This window comes from Oncorhynchus gorbuscha, linkage group LG22, assembly GCF_021184085.1.
Source record: "Oncorhynchus gorbuscha isolate QuinsamMale2020 ecotype Even-year linkage group LG22, OgorEven_v1.0, whole genome shotgun sequence".
Classification (NCBI taxonomy): domain Eukaryota; kingdom Metazoa; phylum Chordata; class Actinopteri; order Salmoniformes; family Salmonidae; genus Oncorhynchus; species Oncorhynchus gorbuscha.
In genome coordinates, this window is record NC_060194.1 from 18134525 (window position 1) to 18150372 (window position 15848).

Genomic DNA, 15848 nt, shown 5'->3' on the forward strand with positions numbered 1-15848 from the left:
CCAGTCTTTAACAAAAACGATAATCCTGGATACTATCACAGGTAAAGTCAAAACAGGAAAACTGAAACCCTCTAGTCAGTAGAGGGGAACAACTGGAGATGCGACCACAGACTGCAGGTCGCTTCGGGAAGGCGCAGGCCGTAGCTGATATAGACACCTGCTCACACGCAGCATCTGAAGAAGGCAAAAAACACGACAGGACGGAACAAGGACACATAACAGCAAACAAGGATCCGACAAGGACAGAAGCGAAAACAGAGAGAGAAATAGGGACTTAATCAGAGGGCAAAATAGGGAACAGGTGTGAAAGAGTAAATGAGGTAGTTAGGAGAATGAGGAACAGCTGGGAGCAGGAACGGAACGATAGACAGAGAGAGAGAGAGGGAGGGGGAGAGAGAGGGATAGAAAGAGGGAAAGAACCTAATAAGACCAGCAGGGGGAAACGAATAGAACAGGAAGCACAGGGACAAGACATGACAATCTATGACAAAACATGACAGTACCCCCCACTCACCGAGCGCCTCCTGGCGCACTCGAGAGGAACCCTGGCGGCAACGGAGGAAATCATCAATCAACGAACGGTCCAGCACGTCCCGAGATGGAACCCAACTCCTCTCCTCAGGACCGTAACCCTCCCAATCCACTAAGTACTGGTGACCACGTCCCGAGAACGCATGTCCATGATCTTCCGTACCCTGTAAATAGGTGCGCCCTCGACAAGGACGGGGGGGAAGACGAACGGGGCGCGAAGAAAAGGCTTGACACAGGAGACATGGAAGACAGGGTGGACGCGACGAAGATGTCGCGGAAGAAGCAGTCGCACTGCGACAGGATTGACGACCTGAGAAACACGGAACGGACCAATGAACGACGGAGTCAACTTGCGAGAAGCTGTCGTAAGGGGAAGGTTACGAGTGGAAAGCCACACTCTCTGACCGCGACAATACCTAGGACTCTTAATCCTACGTTTATTGGCGGCTCTCACAGTCTGCGCCCTGTAACGGCAAAGTGCAGACCTGACCCTCCTCCAGGTGCGCTCACAACGTTGGACAAAAGCCTGAGCGGAGGGAACGCTGGACTCGGCGAGCTGGGACGAGAACAGAGGAGGCTGGTACCCAAGACTACTCTGAAAAGGAGATAGCCCGGTAGCAGACGAAGGAAGCGAGTTGTGAGCGTATTCTGCCCAGGGGAGCTGTTCTGCCCAAGACGCAGGGTTTCGAAAAGAAAGGCTGCGTAATATGCGACCAATCGTCTGATTGGCCCGTTCTGCTTGACCGTTAGACTGGGGATGAAAACCGGAAGAGAGACTGACGGAAGCACCAATCAAAAGACAGAACTCCTCCAAAACTGTGACGTGAATTGCGGACCTCTGTCCCAAACGGCGTCTAACGGGAGGCCATGAATTCTGAACACATTCTCAATGATGATTTGTGCCGTCTCCTTAGCGGAAGGAAGCTTAGCGAGGGGAATAAAATGAGCCTCCTTAGAGAACCTATCGACAACCGTAAGAATCACAGTCTTCCCCGCAGACGAAGGCAGACCGGTAATAAAGTCTAAGGCGATGTGAGACCATGGTCGAGAAGGAATGGGAAGCGGTCTGAGACGACCGGCAGGAGGAGAGTTACCTGACTTAGTCTGCGCGCAGTCCGAACAAGCAGCCACGAAACGGCGCGTGTCACGCTCCTGAGTAGGCCACCAAAACCGCTGGCGAATAGAAGCAAGCGTACCCCGAACGCCGGGGTGGCCAGCTAACTTGGCAGAGTGAGCCCACTGAAGAACAGCCAGACGAGTAGAGACAGGAACGAAAAGAAGGTTACTAGGACAAGCGCGCGGCGACGCAGTGTGAGTGAGTGCTTGCTTTACCTGTCTCTCAATTCCCCAGACAGTCAACCCGACAACACGCCCTTCAGGGAGAATCCCCTCGGGGTCGGTAGAAGCTACAGAAGAACTGAAGAGACGGGATAAGGCATCAGGCTTGGTGTTCTTATTTCCCGGGCGATAAGAAATAACGAACTCGAAACGAGCGAAAACAACGCCCAACGAGCTTGACGTGCATTGAGTCGTTTGGCAGAACGGATGTACTCAAGGTTCTTATGGTCAGTCCAAACGACAAAAGGAACGGTCGCCCTCCAACCACTGTCGCCATTCGCCTAGGGCTAAGCGGATGGCGAGCAGTTCGCGGTTACCCACATCATAGTTGCGTTCCGATGGCGACAGGCGATGAGAAAAATACACGCAAGGATGGACCTTATCGTCAGAATGGAAGCGCTGGGACAGAATGGCTCCCACGCCCGCCTCTGAAGCGTCAACCTCGACAATGAATTGTTTAGTGACGTCAGGAGTAACAAGGATAGGAGCGGATGTAAAACGCTTCTTGAGGAGATCAAAAGCTCCCTGGGTGGAACCGGACCACTTAAAGCACGTCTTGACAGAAGTAAGAGCTGTGAGAGGGGCAGCCACTTGACCGAAATTACGACTGAAACGCCGATAGAAATTCGCGAAACCGAGAAAGCGCTGCAACTCGACACGTGACTTAGGGACGGGCCAATCGCTGACAGCCTGGACCTTAGCGGGATCCATCTGAATGCCTTCAGCGGAAATAACAGAACCGAGAAATGTGACAGAGGAGACATGAAAGGCGCACTTCTCAGCCTTCACATAGAGACAATTCTCTAAAAGGCGCTGGAGTACACGTCGAACGTGCTGAACATGAATCTCGAGTGACGGTGAAAAAATCAGGATATCGTCAAGGTAAACGAAAACAAAGATGTTCAGCATGTAATATATGCCATTTAGCAGACGCTTTTATCCAAAGCGACTTACAGTCATGCGTGCATACATTCTACGTATGGGTCTCTCAGTACATCATTAACTAATGCCTGAAAGACAGCTGGAGCATTACCGAGACCGAACGGCAGAACCCGGTATTCAAAATGCCCTAACGGAGTGTTAAACGCCGTTTTCCACTCGTCCCCCTCTCTGATGCGCACGAGATGGTAAGCGTTACGAAGGTCCAACTTAGTAAAGAACCTGGCTCCCTGCAGAATCTCGAAGGCTGACGACATAAGGGGAAGCGGATAACAATTCTTAACCGTTATGTCATTCAGCCCTCGATAATCCACGCAGGGGCGCAGGGTACCGTCCTTCTTCTTAACAAAAAAAACCCCGCTCCGGCGGGAGAGGAAGAAGGCACAACGGTACCGGCGTCGAGAGAAACAGACAGATAATCTTCGAGAGCCTTACGTTCGGGAGCCGACAGAGAGTATAGTCTACCCCGAGGGGGAGTGGTCCCCGGAAGGAGATCAATACAACAATCATACGACCGGTGAGGAGGAAGGGAGTTGGCTCTGGACCGACTGAAGACCGTGCGCAGATCATGATATTCCTCCGGCACTCCTGTCAAATCACCAGGTTCCTCCTGAGAAGAGGGGACAGAAGAAACAGGAGGGATAGCAGACATTAAACACTTCACATGACAAGAAACGTTCCAGGATAGGATAGAATTACTAGACCAATTAATAGAAGGATTATGACATACTAGCCAGGGATGACCCAAAACAACAGGTGTAAAAGGTGAACGAAAATCAAAAAGGAAATGGTCTCACTGTGGTTACCAGATACTGTGAGGGTTAAAGGTAGTGTCTCACATATGATACTGGGGAGAAGACTACCATCTAAGGCGAACATGGGCGTGGGCTCCCTAACTGTCTGAGAGGAATGTCATGTTTCCGAGCCCATGCTTCGTCCATAAAACAATCCTCAGCCCCAGAGTCTATCAAGGCACTGCAGGAAGCTGCCGAACCGGTCCAGCGTAGATGGACCGACAAGGTAGTACAGGATCTAGATGGAGAGACCTGAGTAGTAGCGCTCACCAGTAGCCCTCCGCTTACTGATGAGCTCTGGCTTTTACTGGACATGAAATGACAAAATGTCCAGCAGAACCGCAATAGAAGCAAAGGCGTTTGGTGATTCTCAGTTCCCTCTCCTTAGTCGAGATGCGAATACCTCCCAGCTGCATGGGCTCAATCTCTGAGCCAGTGGGAGGAGATGGTTGAGATGCGGAGAGGGGGAACACCGTTAACGCGAGCTCTCTTCCACGAGCTCGGTGACGAAGATCTACCCGTCGTTCTATGCGGATGGCGAGTGCAATCAAAGAATCCACGCTGGAAGGAACCTCCCGGGAGAGAATCTCATCCTTAACCTCAGCGTGGAGTCCCTCCAGAAAACGAGCGAGCAACGCCGGCTCGTTCCAGTCACTGAGGCAGCAAGAGTGCGAAACTCTATAGAGTAATCCGTTATGGATCGATCACCTTGACATAGGGAAGCCAGGGCCCTGGAAGCCTCCTCCCAAAAACTGAACGATCAAAACCCGTATCATCTCCTCTTTAAAGTTCTGATACTCGTTAGTACACTCAGCCCTTGCCTCCCAGATAGCTGTGCCCCACTCCCGAGCCCGTCCAGTAAGGAGTGATATGACGTAGGCGATCCGAGCTCTCTCTCTTGAGTATGTGTTGGGCTGGAGAGAGAACACAATATCACACTGGGTGAGAAAGGAGCGGCACTCAGTGGGCTGCCCAGAGTAACATGGTGGGTTATTAACCCTAGGTTCCGGAGACTCGGAAGACCAGGAAGTAGCTGGTGGCTCGAGACGGAGACTCTGAAACTGTCCTGAGAGGTCGGAGACCTGAGCGGCCAGGTTCTCAACGGCATGACGAGCAGCAGACAATTCCTGCTCGTGTCTGCCGAGCATCGCTCCCTGGATCTCGACGGCTGAGTTGCGAGAATCCGTAGTCGCTGGGTCCATTCTTGGTCGGATCCTTCTGTTATGCAGGTGAATGAGGACCCAAAAGCGACTTAACAGAAACAGAGTTTATTCCAGTCTTTAACAAAAACGATAATCCTGGATACTATCACAGGTAAAGTCAAAACAGGAAAACTGAAACCCTCTAGTCAGTAGAGGGGAACAACTGGAGGTGCGACCACAGACTGCAGGTCGCTTCGGGAAGGCGCAGGCCGTAGCTGATATAGACACCTGCTCACACGCAGCATCTGAAGAAGGCAAAAAACACGACAGGACGGAACAAGGACACATAACAGCAAACAAGGATCCGACAAGGACAGAAGCGAAAACAGAGAGAGAAATAGGGACTTAATCAGAGGGCAAAATAGGGAACAGGTGTGAAAGAGTAAATGAGGTAGTTAGGAGAATGAGGAACAGCTGGGAGCAGGAACGGAACGATAGAGAGAGAGAGAGAGAGGGATAGAAAGAGGGAAAGAACCTAATAAGACCAGCAGGGGGAAACGAATAGAACAGGAAGCACAGGGACAAGACATGACAATCTATGACAAAACATGACAGATACCTGAAAAAAATGGGCCTCACAATGGGCCTCGGGATCTAGTCATGGTATTTTTGTTCATTCAAATTGCCATTGATAAAATACCTGCCCATACGACAACCCCACTGCCACCATGGGGCAATCTGTTCACAATGTTGACATCAGCAAATCGTTCGCCCACAGACGCTATACACATGGTCTGGGGTTGTGAGGCCGGTTGGAGGTACTGCCCAAATCTCTAAAATGACGTTGGAGTTGGCTTATGGTAGAGGAATGAACATTACATTTTCTGGCAACAGCTCTGGTGGACATTCCTGCAGTCAACATACGAATTGCGCTCTCCATAAAAACTTGAGACATTTGTGGTATTGTGTTGTTTGACAAAACTGCACATTTTAGAGTGGCCTTTTATTGCCCCCAGCACAAGGTGCACATGTGTCATGCTGTTTACTTCATGATATGCCACACCTGTCAGGTGGATGGACCAGCAGATGCATAAATAAAAGAGAGAGAGAGAAAGAAAAAGAGAGCAGCATTTATGTAATTTGGACCTCTAGGTGTGCAGTAGAAGGTCCAAATCCCTCTACTGAATTTCATGTCAGATAAAGAGCGGAGAGTGCTCTCCTCCTCTCAATCATCTCCCAGGGTGCCATAGTGAGCTGAGCCTTTCCAGACAGTGCTCTGCAGGAGTGAAGCACTGATGATAGCAGGGTGGAAACCAACCTTAAAGGCACATTGGTTTTTCAGCCAAACGCAGCCCCGCCACTTGGTTTGCTACTGTATAAAGCTGAGGATTGAGGCTGGAGAAAGATAACAACTCTCAAATGTATAGATATAGATATGTATGCAAGGACTGACAGCCCAAGACAACATTATAGTTTTAAAGTGTCAGAGTTTCATATTTCTAAGTTATACTAGTTACAAATCAACCTTAAATTTTGGCATTATGATGCCATAAACATGGGACATTTTAAGTTATATTATTCAATCATCAGGTATATCAAGAATTGGTTCCCAGATCACAGATTTCACTTTTACGACTCATACTGTCCATTACGAGACCCCACGAGTAGGGCCCTGTGTTTCAGTTAATCATGTCACACAACCTGTATTTAAACCTTTATCTTAATCCTTTTACAGAAATTAGAATTAGACCAAAAATGAAAGCAATTGTCTGAGGATGGTGCTGAAACGGGACAGTTTGACGAAAAGGCTTTAAATAAAGGTTGAAATTCAGGTCATGTCACATGATTAACCAAAACACAGGGCCCTATCTATGAGGTCTGAATACTCATCATGCCACTCTGGATTCCTGACAAGCTTCCCACTGGGCACAAACGTTGTTTCAACGTCATTTGTCAACCTATTGTGACGTGGAATCTACATGGCTCTTCAGAGGAAGAAATCTGCCGTTACAGCCATAGATGTGTTACTCATTTTAAGGTTCAATGTTACATTAGTTTGTAAGATAGCCTTAACTTTAGGCTATTTACTGTAATACAAAATAAATATTGAATTGTGCTTGGTTGTCAATGCAACCAAATATCAACTTTTACGTACTACTTAAATCATTTTGAGTGAGTATCTGTACTTTGTTTTACTATTTATATTTTTGACAACTTTTACTTTTACTCCACTACATTCCGAAATAATACATTTTACATACATTTTCCCTGACACCCAAAAGTACTCATTACATTTCAAATGCTCAGACAGGACAGCAAAATGGTTAAATTCTCCCACCTATCAACATAGTGCGTTATCTTCCCTACTGCCTCTGATCTGGAGGACTCATTAAACACAAATACTGCATTTGTAAATTATGTCTGAGTGTTGGAGTGTGCCCCTGGCTGTCTGTAATTTTAAAAACAAGAAAATCGTGCCGTCTGGTTAGCTTAATATAAGGAATTTCGTGTATAGCATTTATTTGTACTTTTACTCAAGTATGACAATTGAGTAATTTTTCCACCATTGTACTTAAATACATTTAAAAACAGATCATTTAAGACTTTAACTCAAGTAGAATTCTACTGGCTGACTCACTTTTACTTGAGTCATTTTATATTAAGGTATCTTTATTTATACTCAAGTATGACAATAGACTACTTTTAAATGGTTGAAAGCGCAGTGATAGACTTGCGTGACCACGAAACCAAAAATCAGACATGGTTTTTCTATTGGGAGTTGTTTGTTGTTCTTTTAGATGGTTGAAAGCACAGTGATAACACATTGGAAATGCAAGTCATTTTTGGCTGTCTTTTTGAGTGGCTGTTTGAATCTCACTGATCGTCTCAACCAAATATTACAGAATTACCCATCTTGAAATGACCTGGTGTGCCCAGTGGGTTCCCACTAACCATCATTGTGCATGCAGTATGCAAGACTAGCTCTCTAATGTTGATTTTTACGCTGGCATGTGTGCTTTTGTAGAGATGAATACATAATTGTGGTGGAAATACTGATGAATGAATATAGAAGGGAGATGAGCCTGTTTGAGTCACGTGTCTGTGTAGAATAACCAAGGTTCAGGAATAGGTATTTATATTGCACTATTCCTCCTTATGTTACACATATATACAATTAGTAAAGTCATACGGTAGATCAGGGTTTGACATTTTTACCCTAAGAGGTCTGGAGCCTGCTGGTTTTCAGTTCTACCTGATAGTTAACTGCAATCAGTCCTTGATTAGTGGGGAACAATTCAAAAACACAGTGGAACTGGCTTCGTGGTACAGAGTTGAGTTTGAGGGCTGTAGATGATCCGTGTATATTCCATACAGAGACAACTATTTGGTCATCAAAAATCGAATGATAAAGTATAACAGAGTAATGCATTCATTCACTTATCAAGGTTCAATCAAATGTATGAGTAGATGGAAGGTATGTATGAATCCTGTCCTGTAGAAAACTGTCCTTTCTTTATTCAGCTTGAAAATCTCTCCCATATTGACAAAAAAAGTGATGTGCTTTCTAATATGGGATTAGAATGGAAATGTCTGGCATGTCTTTCACTGTCATGTGGTGTCTCCATAGAATTCAATGCCTTCGGAAATTATTCAGACCCCTTGACTTTTTCCAAGTTTGTTAGGTTACAGCCTTATTCCAAAATTGATTAAATTGTTATTTCCCCCCTCATCAATCTACACATAATGCCCATGCAAAAACAGTAAATAAATAAATAAATATACCATTTACATAAATATTCAAACCCTTTACTCTGTACTTTGTTTGAAGTACCTTTGGCCTCGAGTCTTCTTGGCTATGACGATACAAGCTTGGCACACCTGTAATTTGGGAGTTTCTCCCATTCTTCTCTGCAGATCTTCTCAAGCTCTGTCAGGTTCGATGGGGAGCTTCACCTCACAGCTATTTTCAGGTCTCTCCAGAGATGTTCGATCAGGTTCAAGTCTGGCCTCTGGCTGGGCCACTCAAGGACATTCACAGACTTGTCACGAAGCCACTCCTGTGTTGTCTTGGCAGTGTGCTTAGGGTCGTTGTCCCGTTGGAAGGTGAACCTTCGCCGCAGTCTAAGGTCCTGAGAGTTCTGGAGCAGGTTTTCATCAAGGATATCTCTTTATTCTGCTCCGTTCATCCATCCCTCGATCCTGACTAGTCTCCCAGTCCCTGCCACTGAAAAACATCCCCACAGCATGATGCTGCCACCACCATGCTTCACCGTAGGGATGGCACCAGGTTTCCTCCAGACGTGACGCTTGGTATTCAGGCCAAAGAGTTCAATCTTAGTTTCATCAGACTATAGCATTCTGTTTCTCATGGTCTGAGAGTCCTTTAGGTGCCTTTTGACAAACTCCAAGCAGGCTGTTTTTTATTTAAATTTGATTTAACCTACGTATTTAACAAGGCAAGTCAGTTAAGAACAAATTCTTATTTTATCATGACAGCCTGCCCAGGGCCAAACCATCCCCTAACCCGGACGACGCTGGGCCAATTGTGCGCCGCCCTATGGGACTCCCGATCACGGCCGGTTGTGATACAGCTTGGGATTGAACCAGGGTCTGTAGCAACGCCTCTACCACAGTGCCTTACACTGCTGCGCCACTTCGGAACCTGTCATGTGCCTTTTACTAAGGAGTGGCTTCCGTCTGGCCACTCTACCATAAAAGCCTGACTGGTGTAGTGTTGCAGACATGGTTGTCCTTCTGGAAGGTTCTCCCATCGCCATAGAGGAACTATGAAGCTATGTCAGAGTGAACAGCGGGTTCTTGGTCACCTCCTTGACCAAGGCCCTTCTCCCACGATTGCTCAGTTTGGCCGGGCGGCCAGCTCTAGGAAGTCTTGGTGTTTCCAAACCTCTTCCATTTAAAAATGATGGCCACTGTGTCCTTGGGGACCTTCAATGCTGCAGACATTTTTTGGTACCCTTCCCCAGATCTGTGCCTCGACACATTCCTGTCTCTGAGCTCTACGGACAATTCCTTCGACCTCAGGGCTTGTTTTTTGCTTTGACTTGCACTGTGAACTGTGTGACCTAATATAGACAGGTGTGTGCCTTTCCCAATCAAGTCCAAGCAATTGAATTTAACCCAGGTGGTTTCCAATCAAGTTGCAGAAACATCTCAAGGATGATCAGTGGAAACATGGGCTCAATTTCTAGTCTCATAGCAAAGGTCTGAATAATTATGTAATTAAGGTGTTTCTGTTTTTAAGGTTTTATACATTTGCTAACATTATGGGGTATTGTATGTAAAGTGATGAGTATTTTTATTTATTTAATCCGTTTTAGAATAAGGCTGTAACGTAAAAAATGTGGAAACAGTCAAGGGGTCTGAATACTTTCTGAATGCGCCGTAGATACATATCTCTATGTGACTGTCATTGTTACGGTAGTTGAAGATGATTAATTTTCCAATGATTTTCAACACTTTTACTCATTCAATGTTAATGATTAAGATATTGCACAAAAGGCAGAACATCCACAGTAATTTCAGCGATTAGGGAATTCATTTATTTTTTATTGAACTGGCAACTTTTTGCGAGATGCTCAGGATTATTTCTACACCCATCCACAGCATCATGTTCTCATGGGCATTGTGCTTTGAACTAGCACAGAACACATTCATCAATTGTAATGTGAGAAACCAAACTACCTAGGCCTAATTGTCTACTCGTCATCGACTGCATGATAAACAGACATGAAGGGTCTAATGGTGTCCTATTGCATTGAATAACATCGTTATTTTCTTTCATAATGAATGGGTCCTTCATCCCACAGGCAATCTACTGTAGTAACACACAAATACACACACATACACTCTGCCGTCTAAATGCAAATTTACTATTCCATTTCTGGCAACAATCCTCATGAAATTTTGCCAAACCGAGTCCCCCCCCCTCCCACACACACACTACTAGACAATCCCTGCACCCTCTCTGAACTCCAATTCAACCAGGCAGGGCCCTTTGAACTGCCCAGAGAGATCAGTGATGAACACAGTCATTTTCCCGCTGAAAAGCACGTTTTACCAGGAAACCCTCAATGAATAGGAAAGAACCAATAGAGCTCCTATAATTCTGTGAAAGAACCCCCACTAACTGTACAGGCAGGCAGATGGAATCTTACTTCTCATCTCCAGCTATGCCTGGCTGCTACCCTCATGGGCTGCATCTTTTGTCACATTATTGTTTTGAGCGTTCTTTAGGCGACTGAGCGAACATGTTCATGTTTCATCCAACGTGTGTACCTTTCTCGAGGGTGGATGGGGGAAGACCTTGTACATCCACTGCAAAGTCTACATAGTCTACTGCACCGGGTTAAATCCATTCCGGGCATTTCTTGAACACATCTGTTAATGCCATACCATTAGAACGAATGAATTATATCTCTATGCCCTGCCCTTCTGTTGAATGTGTTCATGCATCAGAGTATCAGATGGTATCAGATGATATGAGTGTCAGCAGGGATACAGGGATGCATACTTAAGCAATAAGGCACAAGGGGGTGTGGTATATGGCTAATATACCACGGCTAAGGGCTGTTCTGGATACAGCCCTTAGCTGTGGTATAATGGCCATATACCATAGCCAACCATCATTCAGGGCTCGAACCGCCCAGTTTATAAAATACTTTGTTTGAGTTGCGATGACAAGTGTACATCTCCAGCGACATTGACAATACAGGAAAGCTGATCGAGTATAGCTCTAGGCCTACTGAATAGAGCCCTCTAGTGACAATAGGTTGTTTCAGTGGTGTTTGTATATACCCCACTGCATCAGTCATATGACGCATTGTCACCTAGAGGGCTCTATTGAGAATGTCTAGACTAGAGCAATACTCCATCAGCTTTGGCTAATGTAGCTGGAGATGTACACTTGTCATCTCAACATTCGTAGCCTATCAGATTGTTTGACATCTTGTTTCAAAGCAGTTTTCTGTCATACTCTACACTTCAGGGAATGTCTACTCCTGTTAGCTTTTTGTAATAACGTCCTCTCAGAACTGATAGCCCATTCAAAATATCATATAGGGCATAAGAAATGGCCTGTTATAAAACCACATAGATAGCCATAGTTTCCCAGGGTTGCTATATTGTAGCCTGTATCATTGATTCATATCATTCTAATCATTCCATTAGGCTTATACCTTGGTAATGAATGATCTATTCCAACTACTATTATCCACGCCACGTTCCTACTGGGATTTGGCAAATTCAAGAGTGCCTAGTTATAGGCTATAGGTAGGCTTCAGTACATTATCAAGTCTTTATTGACATCTAGTGGACAAAATACCTTAGTACATTATGTTTTGAGCATGGTGGGACAGATCACTGGTTCTCTAATCTATCCCTTTTGTGATAGAAAATACATCAGGGACCCCCTCATTATCAGAACACAACTGGAGTTAGATTTTTTTTTAAATAGCATACAAGGAGTTTTACTATGACTTCGGCAGTGAATGGCCGGACGAACCAAGTCTCTGATTACTGCATTGTAGGAAAAGAGCTTTTAACAAAGCCATTTCTCTGTACTTGTGCACATGACAATAACACTTGTAACTTGAAACTTCTGGTCCTGGGAAGGCCTGCCTATTGGCATCAGAGAGAACATTTTTGCCGTTTTCAAGCTAATTTCCTGCAATTCTACATATTTTGTCATGGGGCAGTAATCTTTTTTGCTGTTGTTGCAGTTTTAAAGCTAATATCCTGCAATTCTACACATTTTTTCATGAGGCAGAGAGAAAACCTTTTAACGTTTTAAATCTTCAATTACAGTGCATTTATGTATTCAGACCATTTGCTATGTAACTCTAAATTGTGCTCATGGGCAACCTGTTTCCATTGCTCATCCTTGATTGCAGTCCACCTGTGGTAAATTCAATTGATTGGACATGATTTGGAAAGGCACAGGGGTCTGAATACTTTCCGAATGCACTGTGTGTGTGTGTGTGTGTGTGTGTGTGTGTGTGTGTGTGTGTGTGTGTGTGTGTGTGTGTGTGTGTGTGTGTGTGTGTGTGTGTGTGTGTGTGTGTGTGTGTGTGTGTGTGTGTGTGTGTGTGTGTGTGTGTGTGTGTGTGTATATATGTATAATTGGTGGAGTACTGTGGATACCAATATCTCTGGTAGCCTCGCAGGCCCATCTTGCCCAGGATTAAGAACATAAATTGTAGATTCATAATATTACATTGTATTATATTACAACACAACATTGTTTAATCTGTTAGCAATATTCATTAATATTTATATATTGAGATCTGACCGCAAACCTCCTGCAGTAAACCTCACCGGACCCCCTTTGAGAACCCCTGTGATAGATGACATGTACAATAAATAAACAGTAAAAAAAAAAACCCCACTGATATTAGACTATTTTTGTTGTTGTTGATTTATTCGACTATTCGATCAATATTTATGGTTTAAAGTTCACGTATCCACGAGATGGCGCTTGGAAAGCCCTTTTCAAAAATCCCTCCCTGAGTTAGACCTATCTTGACAATGATAATTTCCTGTTAGAAAAATGAGAAAGGGGCTGAGCCAGAGGGCTTGAACCATGATCCTGTCTTGTGTGCGTGTAGAGGCGAAACATTCTGAAGCGGTATCTGGTGAAGTGTTACGTTGGAAGGACGCCATGCAGTGTACGGGACTGGTACATCCACTTTAAATAATTACGGATGTCGAATTGGGAAACGGGTGAGGAAAAATATCTGTAATATAACCGAAAACGAATAACGAACGTGTGCTGTCATTTTGGTTCATTTGCGGCTCATTGGCCACTGAGCAGGTTGACAGGTCGACCAACTCAGGTGAGCCCTTTGCTCCGAACTATGATTCAATCAATCAAAATCTTTCCTCGGCCGCTGTGGTTGCAACATTTTGACAGTGGTAACATTGCAACGTTTCTCAGTGTGTTTGTATTACATTGTAGAAGATACGTTGTGTTTGTAAGTGTGAAATGTTTGTCTGTCGCTTATTCTCTTCTCTCTATTCTGTGTAGAGTGGAAATGAGAAGAGCGGTGGCGGCAAAGAGTGGAGCTCAAGGAAAGGAGCCTGGAAAGACAACTTCCACAGGGCCAACAACGGCCAGGGAAAATGGACCGAGTTTACCAACAACACCGATATCTCCAGTCAGCCCCACGACACCAATAATAGCCCCGGTGGATCTGAATGATGAGCCACAGTCTCCCGTCACAGATGCCACTCAGATGTTGATCAAATGTGCCAAGTCATTCATCGTTATTTTTCCCATTTATGTGTTGGGATATTTTGATTTCAGTTTCAGTTGGGTTTTAGTAGGGCTTACCATCTTTTTCTGGTGGAGAAGACATCAAGGCCACAAAAACAACAGACTGACCCGTTCCCTGGCATTCTTGGAGCATGAAGATAAAACTGTCAAACAAAGTTTGGCGACCTCCGAGTTGCCACCATGGGTAAGAATGACATTATTTAGTTTTATTGTGTTGAACATTTGAACGCTTCTAACACGCCTAACATATTCCTGGTCAGTTGTAACATATGATTGGGGTTATGAATGTTATTTTCCCCACAGCTCAACTGTAATCAGTTGCACAGTATTTTTTAGTGTTGATAGGATAAGGTCATACAAAGTTTCTGAGGGAGTCATCGGCAATGTAACCTATAATTTTGTTCGGTAATGAGCCAATTTGAAAGTTGTGAAAATGGTGGTGTTTGATGCAAGAAACCACTTTACAAAATAGAATGCATTATTATTATTATTATTATTCCCATACCATTATTACAGAAAATCGGACAAATTATGCTACACTCTGCCTATTGGCTATTTAGGCCTGAATAAACTCTCAAAATACACCACTGCCCCTTTAAGACAAAAAAAGCTGATTACCTGATTTGCTTTTCAAAGATGTCTAGAAATGTACACGTTTTGTGCTCTTGTAGGAAGCAATCACTACCCTATTGCTGACTACAAATGATCTATAACTGGGCTAATAACTCACTAACTAGTAAAGGATATTAACAAAATGTGCACATGTGGCTACATGCAGCTTTCGCTTTGATCTCAAAATAAGCAGGTCTACTCAAGACCACAGCTGTAAACACAGTCCATTTCAGAGTAAATGGCATTGATCCATATATGGCTATGGTCTATTTGCATATAGGCCTACTGCAGCTCTCTTTTCAATGTATTTTATTTATTTCACCTTTATTTTTTTTTATTGTATTTGTATTTCACCTTTATTCAACCAGGTAGGCAAGTTGAGAACAAGTTCTCATTTATAATTGCGACCTGGCCAAGATAAAGCAAAGCAGTTCGACACATACAACGACACAGAGTTACACATGGAGTAAAACAAACATACAGTCAATAATACAGAACAAAAATAAGTCTATATACAACGTGAGCAAGTGAGGTGAGATAAGGGAGGTAGGCAACAAAAAAAAAGGCCACGGTGGCAAAGTAAATACAATATAGCAAGTAAAACACTGGAATGGTAGATTTGCAGTGGAAGAATGCGCAAAGCTGAAATAAAAATAATAGCGTGCAAAGGAGCAAAATAAATACATACAGTAGGGGGAGAGGTAGTTGTTTAGGCTAAATTATAGATGGGCTATGTACAGGTGCAGTAATCTGTGAGCTGCTCTGACAGCTGGTGCTTAAAGCTAGTGAGGGAGATGAGTGTTTCCAGTCTCAAGAGATTTTTGAAGTTCGTTCCAGTCATTGGCAGCAGAGAACTGGAAGGAGAGGCGGCCAACGGAAGAATTGGTTTTGGGGGTGACCAGAGAGATATACCTGCTGTAGCGCGTGCTACAGATGCGTGCTGCTATGGTGACCAGCGAGCTGAGATAAGTGGGGACTTTACCTAGCAGCGTCTTGTAGATGACCTGGAGCCAGTGGGTTTGGCGACGAGTATGAAGCGAGGGCCAGCCAACGAGAGTGTACAGGTCGCAGTGGTGGATAGTATATTGGGATTTGGTGACAAAACAGATGGCACTGTGATAGACTGCATCCAATTTATTGAGTATAATAATAATAATAATAATATATGCCATTTAGCAGACGCTTTTATCCAAAGCGACT

At 44.4% G+C, this 15848-nt stretch overlaps 1 protein-coding gene across 2 annotated transcripts in view; it reads left to right on the plus strand.

Annotated features, from left to right (window-relative positions):
* Positions 1 to 13323: 13323 nt before the first annotated feature.
* The window catches only part of LOC124009592 (extended synaptotagmin-2-like), a 54832-nt gene continuing 52307 nt past the window's right edge, over positions 13324 to 15848 (plus strand). The window contains exons 1-2 of one of the 2 annotated variants that reach the window (XM_046321528.1): positions 13324 to 13483; positions 13788 to 14220. In XM_046321528.1, the coding sequence (XP_046177484.1) occupies positions 13795 to 14220 (426 nt within the window). In that variant the 5' untranslated portion in view covers positions 13324 to 13483; positions 13788 to 13794. Of the gene's footprint in view, positions 13597 to 13787; positions 14221 to 15848 lie in introns of both variants that reach the window. The other variant, XM_046321529.1, reaches the window with a different exon arrangement.